Raw genomic sequence first — 18,535 nt, 5'->3', positions numbered from 1 at the left:
ATAAAAGAAATTTGCGAAATAAGTTTTAGTTTCTTTAGGTTTAATTACTTAACATTTAAGTAATTCTTATTGTAAGTTAAACTTAAGGTACCACTTGAATTTTATTTAAAAAAATAAAAATTCTGTTAAAATATAAATTATTTAGGTTAAATTAAATTACAAAATTTTAATATATTATTTATTTTCAATTAAATACCACTTGGTTTGGAAGATTTTCAATGACAATACAGAGATAGTAGCAATTAGGTTTTGTACAGAAATTATTCAATTCTTCTCATTGCTTTTCCTATCTAGCAGCGCCATGTTTTTGTACATCAAAAATTTTTTATTTTAATAAAATTTTCTCATTTTGTATCGTTTCCTCTTTAATCTTTTAAATTACATGTTAAATATTCCATTGAAACTTATTAAAATTAAATACAACCACTTGGGTTAAAATTGAAAGGTTTTTCAATAAAAATACAAAAATAGTACTTTGATTGTTTAAAAGATTTTTTGGAAAAATACATTTAGGTTGAATTAAATTACACAATATTTAAGGAAATACTACTTGGGTTAGAATAAAATTTTTCAATGAGAATTAAAGATGCTATCACTTGAATTTTTAAAATACGAAGATTTTTCAATAACAATACAAAGATAGTACCACGTGGGTTTTGTATAAAAATTGAAGATACTACCAGTTGGGTTAGAATAGGAATGTTTTTCAAAGAAATTACAAATACGAAATTACAAACGACTACATTAATTTTGTAGAAAAAGTATATTCTCTTTATAATAGGTGCATTTTAAAAGATTTCACATATTTTTTTTTTTTTAATAAACGTATATCATTTTTATTAAATTACACAATTTCAAAATAAGTTGCGCGCAACACACTTTTTTTTACCTTTTTTTTTTTTTGAAAAGGTAATTTTGTATCACGCGTTTTGTATTGTTAAGCAATATGTAATTTCTTTTTTTTTCTGTAATAAGACACGATTTACACTGTTACTTAGGTTTTAGCGAATCGAATACATACCAATTGGGTTAGAGTAGGAAAATTTTTCATTGAAAATATAAAGTACGAAGTAGTACTACTTGGATTTTGTAAAATTAAATTAGCATAAAAAATTATTTCTGTTAAAATACAAAAATAATATCACTTGGGTTTAGAAAAAAAATAAAGATAAAGTGCACGCACACGCATACTTGGTGCTTTTCTTTACCTTTTTTTTGAAAAGGTAATTTTATACTGATATCATGCGTTTTGCAGTGTCAAGCAATTTGTATTTTTTTGTAATAAAAGACATGATTTCAACTTGGCAAAATTGTAAGAAAAAAAAATGGAATAAAATGTAATATTGTAATTCACAAAGATATATTAAAGTTCAAGATATTACGACATGGGCTGGCATAGTAAGTTTTTCAATTAACACAGAGATAGTACCAGTTGCAGAAAAAAAATGGTTTTTAGGTGCGCGCACATGCACTTAGTGCCTTTTCTTACCTTTTTTTTTAAAACGGTAATTTTGTACTGATTATTCTTAACCGGGCGGAAAACGGATTAAAGGATTGTTCGCACCGGAATTGCCGTGACGGAATGGTCAGTTGCGTTAGGTGACAACTACTATTCAGGTTAAATGAAGGTGCATGACATGATTGATTGAATATAGCTAATATAATATAATAGCGAACGCCTCTCTGTGTCGAAAATATGTACTGGACAAGAAAATCTTGGCGACGATGACGTTTCTTAAATGTAAAAATTGAGATTTGGACTTTGCGTTGCGATATCTCCGTTCGTAGGGCACGGGGAGGAAAAATAAAAACCCTTTTATTATACAAGTCGGGGCCAAGCTATCGTTTGAGACTACTCAGAACTTGATCGGTTCAACCGTTACTGAGATCTGATAATCTCGCATGCTTGGAACTCGCTGACTCGCGTAAAAGAGGGTCGGTCTGCGACTCGCTTCTCCTACACAGGCGCGAGTCGCGACCGCGCCTCTAGATTAATGCAGAAAATTTGTTCCTGTTTTGTTTATGTTTATGTTCACATGAAGTAGGCCGCATTAAGTAGGCCGCAGCGGTTCTTCACGCGCGACACGGAATCATGCACGAACATCCGCGCCCTAATGATTAAATTAAAAATAGAAACATGTTATTGCGAAATCTTAACAATGTAAACGTAAAACTCATGTTTTCGTGTTACTTATGTCATTACCATTTTATAACAATATTGTTCTAATGATTTATTTTCATTCGTTAGAAAAAGGCATGCTGTAGGAAAATTAGACCAACAAATAGCAGATTTTCTTAAAAGTTACAAAATCGTGGTAAAACGTTTCAAGAGACTCGAAACGTTCAAGCCCACCTTTTTCAATCAACGAAATTTATTAAAAAAAAAAAGAATCTGCAAAAGAAAACTAAATGGACACAACCGTGTCCACTTATTTTTCTTTTTCCTGAAATAAATTTCTCCTGCAATTTGACAGAACAAATCTATCCCACAATCTAAACAATTAATCTTGAAAAACTTGGCTCTTTAAGAGAATGCTATAGTGATCGAAGAACTTCCTCGACGTCGGCATTGCAGATTATTTTTCGAGGGAGACCAGGCTATCGCTCTTTGCCCAACGCATAGATCTGTCTTTGTTTCTCGATTATTTCGCCATCTGCGAAAAGACCTATCAACTACAGTCACTGCTCAGCTTGCCATTGTTTACGTGCGCTAAGCGAAATTTGTACACGTACAGCTGTTTACGCATTGAACCTTTTTGTTAGGCTTTTGACTGGAATGACACACATCCAGTGTTGTTCGTTAGAGTTTTCTGAAGTGCGGCCTGGTCTCATTTCATACATACGAGCTACAGAACGTTAGTAAATGACAAAAGTTAACCTCGATTGGCAGATTCACGAGCCGAAAATAAATAAATTTTTAACTTTTTGTTCGATCTTCTCGTAAAATTTGCCAGCCCGCACTTTGTTTTGATGCGTACTTTTATTCTGCAAAAGGATTTGGTGATCTGTGGAGCCAATTCAAAAATTAATGAACACTGTAATGTGTCTGTAATTCCCGTCACTATAGCATTCTCTTTAACAGTTTCCACGATTATTTCATTATATAATTAAAAGGAAATAACAAGCGATTATTCCCTTTTTTTTCTCCAAGATAAAATATGCATTTATGGATATTGTGGACGAAGCAACTGAGCGCGAACGTGTTGATGCATATTGATCACAAACTCGACAAAATATTAAGCATTGCGGTTTACGCCGCAGACGATTAAATACATGCAATCGATATCGGTAGACACGCATTAATCAACTACGGATAAATCGAACCACTTCTCGTATTAATTCTGACTTTAAATCAAGCCCGCGTTCACATAGCTTTCACCGAAATGAGCATAAACGATCGGCTCCGAGTAACTAAAAATCGCTTGCTTTTCGCGCCGCGTAACGCATCGCGATTTATCGCGTTAATCCATTCATGAGAAGAACTGAATGACAACCGCGAAAGGAAAGGGAAAAGGGACTCGTAATACTCGTAGCGGTACGTTTATTATCTAGATATTTATACATGCGTTTCTTGACAGGCTTTGTTATTATTACCTTTACAACGTTGTATACTGTATTAATAGCTTGATCGAAATTACAATATTCCACATCGGAATTCATTGCAATGCTCCGCATACATAACTGCACCGTTCGGCGGCACATACGGCTCTTTTTGCGGTCGTGTATGATTGCGTATTAATATATGCATGAGGACATTCAGCAGGAACGTCGTGTCGGTTCCGCTCGCATTCGTTACGTAATTGTTTCTCTCGCAATCCCTTGCAATATTCAGCGGCGCTCGATACGGTGGAAATGCGTTCGTAAATTTGCGACGGCGCGTTAAAGAGGATTACCGAACTTTCGCTTGGACAGAGCTCCCTGATCGATTGTGTGTCACGGCCAAGTACATTTCGCAATGACCAACGATGATGGATTTCGACGTGTGCGATGTGGAATGCGCGTCGACGGGCAGTTTACGGCCCAGTGTGCACGACGAAACGAGAGCGAGGGTTGCACGAGCCCAATTCGATTTTTATCTTTGATTTATCAACCAGAGGAATTTATGGATATGATCGAATTTATGAGGGAAAAGTTATTTATCTCGTTCACATTCCCCCGTCGACATTCCCCTCTAGAAGAATTCTTACCGTTGAAGTGCTCACGGAAATGCTCGTCTCAAATCGTAGAAGCTTCGAATCTCGTATTAATTCTCGTTTTAATCTCCTTTCGTGCCTGGAGGGACATGTGGGGGGAAAGAGGAGTAAGATGACGAATTATTAATCATTAATCAAAACTTGACTTTCTTTTTACCAAAATATTTATAAAATTTTTAATTTCTCAGATAATTTAACAAAAATTTAAGGCTGTATTCTCAAGATAGTAAACTTTCAAACAAAAATTAGTTTCGATTTTGAATGGTCTGTGTACCCTTAGAGTTAGCGTGGGACCTTTTGGATGCCTTTACGGGTTAAAAGTCATCTTACCCGCATACATGGGGGCGAGATGACAATATTGACGTGTCACAAACAGATTTAAATTAAAAGGAATTCTAGTTTATTTGACAACTTGTAATTTTTACTGATGATAAACAAGGTTTTAGTGAATCTGAAAAGAAGTAGATTATTATTTTTACATTATCACAGAAATGAGCAAAAATCAGCAACTTTAAGGTCATCATCTTACCCCCCCCATTCCTCTTCCCTATGCCACGATTAAAATTTACATCTTCTACTAAAAATAAAGATAGTCACTTCTTTCTATAGACTCAACTTGAAAGATAAAGATGTAAATCTTTCCATAAAGAATCAACATCTTTGTGAGTTTCGACCTTCGAACTTCGTTCAAATGCTCGTAAAATAGAATAAACATGGAAAAAAAACAAATAAATATATCTTCCACAAAAATCAAGATAGCGAGTTCTTTTATTTTGAAAGTCAACGTAACGGCTATATTCCGAGTGTCATTTATAGGATAATTACGGACCAAATTACATCATTCGATCAAACAATCGCTACGAAAAACGCGCACCTTGACCTTTTGGCCGTCGCTACGAAATTATGTAGGAATATTTGCGATTTCGTTGAAAATGACGAAATAGAGTCGCAATGTCCGGACACTGAACTTGTGTATGTAATGTGATTTTAATATTAACAAATGTGCTCATCACCTACAGCTACAAAAGGCACGCACCTGGTCGACCACTTTAGTCCTCGCCATGGGATTTATAAATTATACGAATATTTGCGATTCCGTTGAAAATGATTCGAAACGGTGTCGTAACATCCGGACATTGAATTTGCGTATGTAATGTAATTTTAATATTAATAGATGCTCACCACCTACGGCGCGTGACTCTTATTTGCCACTCTATTCTTTATTAAAATTTAAAATTTAATATGGGGGAGACCGGGGATATTTGGAACGCTTTTTCACCTTTTGCGTCACTAAGTCCTGAATTCATTTAAAAAAAAAAAAAAAGAAAAATACATTGGACGGTTTAAAAGGTTGAACCTTACTCTCTTCATATTGCCGTTATAGATAGAATACGGAATTGTACTTGTTTTAAACCATTGTACATATGAAATTATTGACCAGTGCAAAGCGTTTCGAATAGCCTCGAGCTCGGGGAAATTCAAAACAAGTCCAGGATTGTTCGGAAATTTGCGTTTTAAGATCAAAGAATGTAAAAAAAAAAAAACTATTTTTGAGACTTTACTTTATTACGAGAAAGATATATAGTGTCATTAAAAAAAATTGCATACAATAAAAAATTTTATTGTTTCGTACTTCGCGTAATTGCATCTTAGTATTAAATAGTGTATTTTGGTACATAGAACGCGAATGTAAAAGAAAAAAAAAACGTCCGAACGACGACTCGATGTTTCGAATAGCTCTGGCGTCAACTCTGCGCATTATTGCGTATGGTCAATAAAAATAGACATCACATAGCAAAAAGGAGACACAGATTGTTTCAAATACATTCAACTGACACGATGTATTCAAGGCCTTTAAAAAAAATCTTAATTTTCTTATTTGAATTTCGAAGAAATGCTGTCTTCAGAAATTACTTCGACTGTCGCAAAACACATTTTTCACTGCCACGACTTCAATGCGACGTCGTCGGCAATGAAACCTTGTTAGCAGTGTCGTTACATTAAAACGCGTTTAAAAGTATTTAAAGTAAATTTTTGACATGTACCCATACAAAGATATTTCCATTGTTTTCGAATAATCCAATCTTCCAAATAGCCCCGTCTAGTCTTCTCTACTAAACGTTGTTGTATTTAAGTGAGATTTATTTTCACAGGTTTGTTCTTTACAAATTTAAAATAAAAATGTTCAAAACCAAGACCTGATGTAACTAATAAAATCCAAATAACAAAGGTCAAATCAATTCCTTCTCTGTAAAAGTAATTTTTTGAAAATTATTTTATCCAGATGTTTGGATAAATATTCGATTTCGGAGTTGAATAAAATGCGTTATTTTTATTTTTAAATCGAAAATGTACGTGTCGGTTGTTTTGGCTTTGTGGTGTGTCAGCTGCATTGGACAGGTGACAGTAAAAATAAAGTGCACGTTTATCGACGATTTAACTGCCTGTTTATTGTCCGAATTACAAAAAATCTAACGCGTCTGCTTGTTACCGTTTCTCCAAGTCGAATCATTGTTTCTCAAACACGTCTCTGGAAAGTTACCTCGCTTTCTCGGTTAAAACGCGTTTCCTTCCCGAAACTTTACTTTCATTTAACTTTAAAATTTAAATCGTTTTAAGAGCCGCTTCAATAAAACTCCGATTAGCCTAATCGATCGGTTAATCCTTTGGAACAAATCGTATTTATCATTAAATTCGTATAACAGACAAGTGGCTTAGTGCGTTAGATTTCGTGTCATACAGGTAATTCATATGGTTTGCCGATTAATTAATTTGTAGAGCAGAAGAGGGTAACATGGAACCCATTTTTATTTCATTGAATAACTTTGTTTATAATTAATATTTTCTATTGAAATTTGAACGATTACATTCGTCAAAGTGTTGTTTGACAGATTTTAGATTCAAAGTAATGAAATATTTATTCTTTAGGTACTTGATTTATAAAAATCTAATGCACTGCATAATTGGTAGAAGAAAAAAAGTGATTGCAATATGGTTATTCATAAAAATAATTTTTAAAAATTAGTTTACTTTAAAAGAAACAGTACTCTCGTTACAAAATTATATATTTTTAATTTTCCATCATTTAAAATGTTTCTGATTTAGAATTTTTCGGTGTTTAAAAACTTTAGAAATACCATTAAAAATTTTATTAGAAATATTATTTTATCCCTGTTTAACAACATTAAACAACAAGCATAAAATGATGTCTCTAATGTTTCTGAACACCACTCCCTAGAATAACAATCCATTTATTGAAGAAATGTTTTAATAAAACAATTTTGCTTGAAAAACCATATTAAGGGAGGAAACCACATTAGGAAGCTGTTTTTAGGCTTTTTTTACTATTTTTCTTAGGCGGATAAAATAATTGGAATTTATTTAGACTTTAGTATCATTTTTCATATTTTCAACTACATCTGGCATTTTTCTCAAGTCGTTTCCTATAGAAATGTCCAAGATACAAGCTGCCGTCTATCAGAGGTTGGTCATTTGCGGGAAATGTGGAGGTCCCAGTTTTGATCTGAAAGAAAAACGGCGAATGTTCTGGATTATTGACATGTTTTCTAAGAACATAAACTAACTTGCAGCTGAAAATATTGAAAATTGAATGTTCTGGAGGTGTTTGAAAAATAGTTTCAATTTTCACCATTTTTGGAATCGTTTTGCAATAAAAAAAACACACTTTTAATTAAGATATCCTTCTACAAATTAGTTCATGTTGTTAGAAAACATGTCAATAATCCAGAACATTCGCCGTTTTTTTTTCAAAACTGTGACCTCCACATTTCCCGCAAATGACCTGATGATAGATGGCAACTTGTATCTTGGACATTTTCATAGGAAACAACTTGAAAAAAATGTCACATGTAATTGAAAATATGAACAAAATAATACGAAAGTTTAAATAGATTCCAATTATTTTATCCGCCTAAAAAATGATAGTAAAAAAGCCTAAAAAAACAGCCTCCTAATGTGGTAATGTTTCCCCCTTAACAAAATTCCATGTTATCGTTTTAACTTTGTATAACTCGAAATGTGTACAGCCAAACAAAAAGTTAAATAACAAAAAAAAACACTCGAGTGTACGTACATTCGTGTGATAATACATTCAAGTTCAAGAATAATGAAGAAGTACGTGTAATTAAAAGTTAAAAGTGTACTTTGAAAAAGTGCTCAAAACTAAAAATGCCTTATAACAATTGCCAGTTATTAGTACCGGCATATTAGCATCACTAAAAAACGGCGGGCTACTAAATGAATAACTCCATAAGCAATTGTTAGAATACGTCACCTAATAACGGAGATAATAGGGGTGGCCGTTTTGTCGAGAGTAGCTATAATACCCTGTTCTCCTCTATGTATGTACATGGCGTGACATTTCGCATTTTAAGTCTTAATTTCGTTAGCTTGCGTCATCATTTATCGAAAGGAAACTGAATATATAACAATAGTTTAAACCGAATCGAGACGTTACCCCCTTAGCTTCGGGCATTGCCTTCGTCTCGAGCGTTGATGTTGTGTACCATATATTAGAACTTTATATTATAAAAGTAGCGCACGCAATCGCCCTTTGGACCTAATGCTGCTAATTTTTCTATTGGTTGAAAAGTATGGAAACTAGAATCACTGAACGTTCATTGGATGAGAGACCTGTTAGACCCATCATCGCGGTTGAAGTCGGTATCGCGTAGATTAAAGGATTGTGCTACTCTTATAATATAAAAGTCTAGTGTATACAACTTGTCTTTCTATAATTGACCTAGCCACGCGTGTTTCAAATATTCTTGTTTCTTATTGAGTCTTAAATACCAAGAATTAAATTTCTCTCTCATTTTTCTTTTGCGGTCTTTATGCTTGTAGAAAAAAAAGCTGTAGTGCATTCGCTACTTTCTGATGCGTTGCAAGTTTTATATGGACATATTTTGACAATAAAACAATTGTCAAAAAATAATTTTACATATGATGAGACAAAATCAAGCTCGTGTATGTAATCGACAATAAAAAGGTAAAAGAATACACATTATAACAAATTATAAAATTACTTTTCCGTGAAATTCGTGTGCTATTTTGTATAACGAAAAGTTCAAGTTTCATTGTATCAAAAAAGAATATCGATACACGTTCAAATGCCGATTCATTATCCTTTTCTTTGTTTAATTCCTTCGCCATTGCGTCAAGATTATCATACATTTTGACGGTGTCGAAGATCGTGCATTTAGATATTGGTCGTTCTACATTTATTCGCGTGGAATAAAAGCGATGAATGAAAATTAACTCGCGATACGAAACAAGGCGAAACGACAATACGAGCGCAACGCGCACGTCAAACGCCTTTGAACGCAGCACGTCAAAACTTCAACGCGAAATAACAAAGCGAGAAGAGAGAAGGAGAGAGAGAAAGAGAGAGAGAGAGAGCGGAAGACAAAGAAATTAGCAGCGGTTTCGCCAAGGCAGCTTGAGATCTAAAGCTAGCCAAATTAAAAAGATCAAAAGGTACAATGGCAGACCGTAAAGCGACAGTCCGTCTCTGGTTACTTTAACAAAACACATAAAGCGGCCAAGACCTCAGGACAAACACGAGGGGGAAGCGGATTTAAGTTCCCATAGAGAAGACGACGAGTTGACCTGTGATATACATAGAGAACGACAAACTTTAATCGAAGTTCGCTTCAACAGGGAACTCGAATACGCAGCGAATGTCATCTCTCTTGGCGATTCCGTGGACCGCAGCACGGAGATTATTCCAGATATTATCGAAACCGTTCCGTTTCGCATCTATCGTATATATGTTCGATGAAAGAGGCCGCGATTTATCTCGATGGTCCGATATCGATTTCGAATGTCACGCGTGCAAATCGAAAAAGTACGAATGTACACTGGCTATTCATACTAACCGTGATTTATTGATTTAGCCGCAAAAGCCGTTTTCCCCATGTGTTCCAATATCGGAGAATCAAAATAAAACTAGAGATGATTCGTAATATTCACGGACGTGCGTAGCCAACGATGGGAATTTTCCTATTCCTCTAACAAGATTCTCTTGGTCCCAAAAAATCGTCCTAGTCATTGAACGCATGCGACACACATAACAGAAAATATTTTACTATCGATCATATATGTAGGGGAAAGTAAGGTTATTGTACGCACTGACTAATTGTATGCACGCTTCGTGGTTTGGCATCTTCCCGATGAATAGAGATTATATCACGACGATAGGCTGAAGGTATTTTTTTAATATATAACCATACGTTATATCATTTAAAAACGTAGTTAATTGAAAAAATAAGAAAAGGTAAAATCATGATTTTTGTTGCAATTTCGGCGTTCAGAAAATAAGGCAATAAGTCCGTATTTTTAGTTTATTCATTTAATCTTGTTATAACTAACAAAAGTACGTTTTTTCGTGCATTTTTTGCTATTGTTTATTAAATTTACTTAAATAGTCAAGTAATTGTTTTTTTTTTTTATTAAATCAAGTCCGCCGTGGACAATTTTACGCATCCATCTTGAAAAGCGTGAGACCACGTGAGACCAACTATAGTACCACTAGTACAGTGTAGTGCAGCTAAGAGAATGGATCATAACCTCACTTTTCCTCCGCGTACATTTATTCAATCGCGCCTACAATTATCCAAGGCGCGAGAAATTTTTTCGTTTATCCGCTTGCCTCTTTTTGCTGAATATAGCATTATTAAGCAGTTAATAATTCAAAAACGGAGCCGGCGGGTTTAATCTGGAACCATACAATACGACGTGATTAAAAAAGCGGAGTTAATAATTAATTGAAACGCGATGGATCATTTAAAAATGCAAGTACATGATTCAGTTGATACTTTGCGAGATAACACATGGAGCGGCTCGCACCGCTACCTGTTTGCTCAAATTTCGGAATGAGAATGATAGCGCGGCGACCTTGTGTAAACACATCGTATTGTACACAAGAGTAACAAAATCCTAGGCGGTGTATGAGCTAAATTTCTCGAAAGCGTCGTACATATACTGAATATTATTTCGCACTTTAAACTAATTATTAACAAGAACTTCACTCTCCACGTGCATATTTGTTAGCCTTGAAGACATGTGAACAAAGTTACCAAGACTGAGCATTGTACGATATTTTATTCATCGACTTATTCAACATTCAAGTAAAAAAGGCCATTTTTACTTCAGTGAGTAACTCGGTGAAAAAAAAATCGTACAACGCTCAACAAGTACGCAAATTAAAGATAAAAATTCGCACTTTCGAATGCTGTAAACCGCATTTGCATGGAATTTTTATTTCACGTGGAGCTTTGCAAAGTTTGTAAAAAATTTGGAGATTTGACGCATCCTTAGTTGAATCCGCGTAACTTCGCAAACAATCTGTAAATCGTTTAATGAATTATCAATCTCGAAACTATAGATTTCAAGCTTTAAAATGCTTTTTTGAACTTTTTTGCGATTATTTTTAACGAAGTTACACTCTCTTGAATTTTGTCTATTTTTGCGATTCAGAATAGGTAATGCTTTTGTGCTGTTGAGTATTTGGTCAATGTAAAATAATTTTACTTTTCTAAATAGGTAGTAAAGTCATATTAGATTTGGTTATACTTAATAAACATTTAGAAAAATAACATTACTTTTTGACATTATTTTTGAACTACTTTGAAGAAAAATAATAAAAAAATAATAGAAACAAGCGAGACCCATCTCGGTAACTTTCACGAAATATGAACTGAGCCATGTACTTGTATTTTTGAATGGTCCACCGCGTTTCAATTAATTATTAACTCCGCTTTATTAATGTCGTATTGTATAGTTCAATATTAAACTCGCCGGCTCCGTTTTTGAATAATTAACGAAAGACCACCGATTGAAACGTCCAAGTAGCTTATTTGCGCGCATACGATGGTGCTTTGATTTTTCCGTCGTAATATAACAAAGTAAGTATTTTGTGATTGTGACGTGAACGTCGGGAATGCTGTACGAAGTACCGCGCGATCGTCTATTCTTTATCGTGATATGTAATTAATCGGCGTTGTCGCGATAATCAATATTTTATATTGTAACTGGAACGATTATATTCGTCAAAGAGTTTTTTAACAAATTCTAGACTCAAAGTGATGAAATATTTATTACTTAGGACGTGATTTATAAAAATGTGACGCAATGCATAATCGGTGAAAAAAGAGCGATGGTAATATGGCTAGATCAAAAAAATGTTCTAAAAATCAGATTAGTTTAAAAAAAAAAATAATGGCTGCTTTCAGCAGAAAAAGCAGCTTTCCAACTGTTGCAAGATTTTCAGTTGAGCGCCATTAATCGCTTTGCGCTTTTCTAACACGTTTATTCAGCGGTCGCCATTTCTTCCAGCATAATGAAAATATGCTAATTAAACGCAACATGTTGTAATCTAATATTACTATAATACTAAGTTCCAAGTGTCACGTCGGCGTTAATCGGAATTTTGTTGTCGTGCGGCAAAAATACAGCAACAGTCAATTTTTCTAATCGTTATTTTTTTTTATTTATTTATTTTTTCCTAATCGTTATTCAAAAAATATAAGTTATGACAAGTCACAAAACACATTCATACTTGTGTTAACGCGTACACATATTTCAGAAAAGTGCGTTCATCAAAAGTCGTAAGCTGCTGGCAGCGCAACATATAGCGCTTACTAAGCTGCTTTTTTTACTGAACGCAGCCAACGTTTTGTTAAAAAATTAATACGTTTTTAATTATATGTTTCTCCATTGTTTAGAATTTTCCTGATTTAAAATTTCCCTGCGTTTAAAGACTTTAGAGACATCATGAGAAATATTATTTTATCTGTGTTTAATTTTAAACCACAAATATAAATCAATTTATCGAAGAAATATTTCAATATAAAAATTTCGTGTAAAAAAAACCATATTAACAATATTCTTTGTTATTGTTTAATCCTGCATAATTCAAAGTGCGTACAACCAAACAAAAAGTTGAATGACAAAAAACACTCGAGCGTACATGCATTCGCGTACGCTTAAGTTTAAAAACAATGAGGAAGTATGTGAAATTAACTGTTAAAATGTACCCTGAAGACGTTTAGAAGTGCTCAAAAGTAAAAAATACCCTATAACAATTTTTAGCTATTGCTTATTGACATATTAGCGCCATTCAGCCTACTAATTGTATAATAACAACATAAACAATTATTTGAATTCGTCATCTAATAATACAGATAATGGGGGTAGCCATAAAACCCTCTTCTTCTTTATATATATATATATATATATATATATATATATATATATATATATATATATATATATTTATGGTGGTCCAAAAAAACCGACTATTTTTTTTCTTCATTTGCTTCACCGAAAATCGAAAGTATATGTTGCAACAGTAAATTTCGTTTTTTGTTCAGATTTTTAAAAAATGTTTTAGAGGTCGCTGTAGTCGTTTAAACGCAAAAATCGACGTAACATGGTATTTTAATTTTTTTTAAATCATATTGAGGCATATCCTGTTGAGCTGATCATTGAGATATTGTTGCCAAGAATTAAATATATAAATTTGAATTTTTGTAGCCAAAAATACTGACAGTAAGTCATTTATTTAATCCTTCAAAATTCGAATTTTTATGAAAGTAAACATTTAAAGGCTTAAAAAACCTATTTTGATCAATCGCAGTCAAAAATCGTTTGTGGTATCGGTTTCTTTGTTCAATGGAGTATTTATTATGATATACAGAAACTTTAACATTTATTGACAGATAGCGCTGCAGTCATAAAATGCTTAAAAAATACGATTTTTCTTAAACCTGGCCTTCATACCAACACCAGATTTAATTTTCGTGACAAATTTTCGTTAAAAAAAAAATATTTTTATATAAAATATACTTCTATAAAATATATATGTATATATTTATTTATTTATTTAAAATTAAATTTTTGGCCAAGTTTTTCTGAAATTTCTATTGCGCGACTGGAAATGGAGGCACACTCGTAGAACAGGTTTTTCGAGAACAGTTAAAGGTCGCGGGATAGCTCACTTACGCTTCGCGGGATTTTTAAAGGCCGATGAAATGAATGCTCCGCTAACGATACGCTGCACGCGACGAAGTGAATAGAGCAAAAGTTTTCAGCAGTAAGTCAATGAGATATCTCTCGAATAAAACTGCCTCAGCCTCGAAACAATCGGCTACGATTTATTTAAAATTAACGGCAGGCTTTGGTAATCAGAAGCAAAAGAAACGCGCGAAAATTAAATCGTTTAATAAATAAAAAAATATGTGACGGGAAGTATTACTGGCCGCGAGAACTTTTAATTATTATTATTAACTTGGCCTTTTAGGATGGTTTCGTTTAAATTTGGATTTCTTTAATCGGCCATTAAATCAACTAACAGAATCATTTAGAGCAAAACTTTTTTCTGCTATAATTTATAGTTCTTAATCTGAACTTGTATTTGTGTTAAACAAACTAATAATTCTCTCAAAATAAACAGCTAAAACAGGCTAGTGAGAGTCAGCGCGGGTATAAGAGCGCAAAACACAATCAGTGTTCAAATAGTTATTTATTCATAATGAATCAGAAGTAACGAACGTTTCGGCTCTCTTTGGAGCCCTCTTCAGCGAAATTACAAAAAAAAAAAATTATTTTAATTGTCATCTTCAACGCAATTACAAGTGGAAGCTATTCTAATCGTCATCAGTCCGTTACCGGGAATTAAATGAGTCACCAACGGTTTGCCAAATCCGCCGTGGAAGCATCGCCCGTTGTCGTGTCAGTGAAATTGACAGTGAAATTCTAAACAACCATCGTGTTCTTCCACTCGTAATTGCGTTGAAGATGACAATTAAAATAATTTTTTTTTTTGTAATTTCGCTGAAGAGGGCTCCAAAGAGAGCCGAAACGTTCGTTACTTCTGATTCATTATGAATAAATAACTATTTGAACACTGATTGTGTTTTGCGCTCTTATACCCGCGCTGACTCTCACTAGCCTGTTTTAGCTGTTTATTTTGTGTTAAATCTTGAGAGTCTTTGAATACTTTGTTAATAATTCTCTGTTAACAAAAATATGCTTGACAAGTTGATTGCCGATTAAACTGATCAAAATCATCTTTGGCTTTTAAGGAAAATTCTATTAAAACGACTGCATATACACTGAGAACAAAAAGTTATTAATTTGACTAAAATTTCCAACACAATTAAATTTTTGCAATTCAAGTATTTATGCATTTAATTCAAATACGTAAAATACTTGAACTTTTATTTAAACTGTGACTGGTTTTGTCGATTTGCGGGCTTCTCTGGTGGAGTAATCCTACGGTGGGGGAGCGGTGGACACAGTTTTTAACAAAAATTTCTAACAAGAGACTAAAAAGTCCAATTTAATATTCTATACAGTGACCGGAAATTAATCTTCCCATGAAAATTGTTTGTTGGTCCTGGTGAATTGCCCAGCTGGGGAGCATCTCGCAAGAGCAAACGTATGTAACTGCGCTCAAGAGATAAGGAATTGTAGCTGAAAATGATTCGAAGCTGAGTCGAAACGTCCGTTTTCAAATTAATAAAATTGTTAATTCTACGCACCAACAAGCGCGGTTACTCTCATTAGCTTATTAATAGTTGAATTACGTTTATTTAAGCATTTATATGTTTAATTTATGTACATAAATACTTCAATTGAAGAAATTTAATCTCAATTGAAAATTGTAGTCAAGTTAACAACTTTTTTTTCTCAGTGCACATATATCTATGACGTTAAAAGAAGGAAAACTTTGCTCTCGGGTAAATAAAAAACTGCGCAAATTGTGTGTTACAGGTTTAAAAACTATCATCAACGCGCTGTTACACAGCTTCAAGCAACTCGCTGAAGTAATGACGCTGACGATTTTCTGCCTGATGGTTTTTGCACTGTTCGCCTTGCAAGTTTACATGGGTGAACTTAGGAATAAATGTGTGAAGCAAGATCCGAGTGCCATGCAAAACGACTGGATGGGGTAAGTTAGTTTCTTTTACGCCAATGCAAAAGATGCGATTCTAATTAATTCCTAATTTTTATATTTCTCCGAAAAATATCCCGTGAAATATTCTCGATCATTCTTCTCAAATATATCTATATTGTTATTATGACAATTTTGAATATTAAGATTAATGTCTTAGTAACCAGACATGTAACGACACAGAACCAATATTGTTGAATTGTTACAAGCATTCAGATATAAAGTGATCTAATTATATTGTAATTATAAAATAATTAACTAACTAAAATATAATATCAAATATAAAACGTTATTATTAACATGCAAAGATATAAAAAATAATGAAAACTTGTAAAACATTTGAGTAAACCAATGATCTAGAGTCTGTTTAGTCCATCTGAAGTTTAACGCTTCTTTTTAATGCCTTAAATTATTGTTCTCAATTATTTTATAAAATAAGTACAAAGAAATATTTTGACAAATGTTTCTTTAAAACATTTTAAGGACATCATAAAAAAATAAATTAGGTTGCACAACAAAGTTAGTGTATATTTATATATTATTGTGCATTTCATCAAAATATAAGCTTCAACCAAGTTGCAACCAAATTAATTCTTTTAAGTTAATTTTTATAAACTAATATTAAAAGAAATACATTTAAGATTAATGACAATAAATTCCCGTGTAGACATCCAGATATACATATAGAAATATGTTCCGTCAGACATTAACTTTAAGCAATATTGATTATAAAACGTTTATAAAGTTTCCACGTTCTGGATTTAGATATGCAATTCTAAATAACTGACAGGGTGACGTAAGCATTTAGCTATTTACACAGGTATTGCATTTTATATAAACACTTAACTTCGTCTTTATACTTCAAAGATTTTATTATTAGTCGTAGCGTAAAATCAATGTGCTAAACTCTGACACTGATGTTACATAACTTTTATGACTTCTGTTTGTAGGTCGTCCCTTTTCTAATTCGTAGAAGAAGTGTATACAGAACTACAAAATATTATATTAAACGTAGTTGAAAGTATGATTCCACAGATTTTGCTAGATATATTCCGCAATGCAGTTGAAAAATATTTGATATTTTGATGCAGAAATTTTTGCGTATTTTCAAATACAGGCGTACATCTAGTGAAATATGATCCTATGAAATTCAATGAATAGATAGTACGTTCATTTCGATTTTTTTTTATCGCCCAAAGTTGTTAACGAGATATGCAATAAATTTCGAAAGCTTTGTAAATCACAATTTCGATGATGTCCAATACAAGAAATTTATTGATAAATATTAAGACGAGTGGAAGAGAGAGGGGGGGGGGCATATAACCTCAAAAGCCATATAACCTCCACTACTATTCGACTGACTCCGTCTACTAGCCGACTGACTCCACTACAAAATGCAATTGTTTCCTCAGAGTAGTCGGAGTATAAAACATTGCAGCAATATTGTTACAATGCTTCATACTATTTGAGTATTACGATCCTTGGAGGTAATGGCAACTCGTAATATATCTCGGTTATTAGTTGACAAATTCTAGTAACTACTGACGGAATTATTTGTTATATGTAAATAACCGACACTTATTGTAAAGCATTTTTACTTTTGAATACCTCGAAACTTTTCGAGGTACATCTTAACATAATTACACGTACTTCTTTATCTTTTTCAAACTCAAGAATATTATCGTACTAATATATTGCATTTTTTCGTCATTAAAAATTTTATAAATAACATTCTAAATGTAATACTAAATATTTCGTGACTTTGAGTCTAAAATCAATTGAACGATACATTAAGAAATGTAATCCTTAAGTTTTCTCTTAATTTTAAATACTAAAATATTAAATAATATTATTTACTTCTTCGTATAATATTCGTATTAATATTGTCTGGGATAAACACATAACCATTTTTTATTAATAATTCGGGAATATTATTAAAAATAAAAAAAATATTACACGTTTGTTGGGATATCAACAGCCCCATAGCAAAAAACATAACCGTGATGTTGCAGTGATGTTGTTGTGACACAGCAACGTCATTGCAACATCACGGTAACGTTTTTCTGCTACGGGAGCAAGGTTATTGTATAAAATGTAAATACAGTAGTACCGCCCTCTCCTCTAAATGTCCCAGTGACCGAACAAAGTTTTTACATACGGATCTTTACACGGAAATTTGTTCCCTGCCTGCACCAAACGAAACGAGCACGTTACTGTGACGTGCTAACTCGTCGCACATTATGTCGCAGCGACGCCTCAACTGTTTGAAACGTGACTGGCACGTTGTTATCACGTAAGTAACAGCCAAATTTTTGGTCACAAAAATGATCGATCAATTTTGAGAAGTTAAGATTGGTTTTTGGGG

At 33.2% G+C, this 18,535-nt stretch overlaps 1 protein-coding gene across 2 annotated transcripts in view; it reads left to right on the top strand.

The window, feature by feature from the left end:
• Nucleotides 1-18,535, top strand: part of LOC105193623 (sodium channel protein 60E) — a 226,986-nt gene that overhangs the window by 155,533 nt on the left and 52,918 nt on the right. For both annotated transcript variants that reach the window (XM_039446819.1, XM_026139038.2), the window contains exon 4: nt 15,990-16,167. In XM_039446819.1, the coding sequence (XP_039302753.1) occupies nt 15,990-16,167 (178 nt within the window). The remainder of the gene's footprint in view (nt 1-15,989; nt 16,168-18,535) is intronic.

The sequence above is a fragment of the Solenopsis invicta genome, chromosome 3 (assembly GCF_016802725.1).
Source record: "Solenopsis invicta isolate M01_SB chromosome 3, UNIL_Sinv_3.0, whole genome shotgun sequence".
NCBI lineage: Eukaryota > Metazoa > Arthropoda > Insecta > Hymenoptera > Formicidae > Solenopsis > Solenopsis invicta.
The sequence above is the reverse complement of the archived record's forward strand: the minus strand, read 5'-3'. Positions and strand labels throughout refer to the sequence as shown.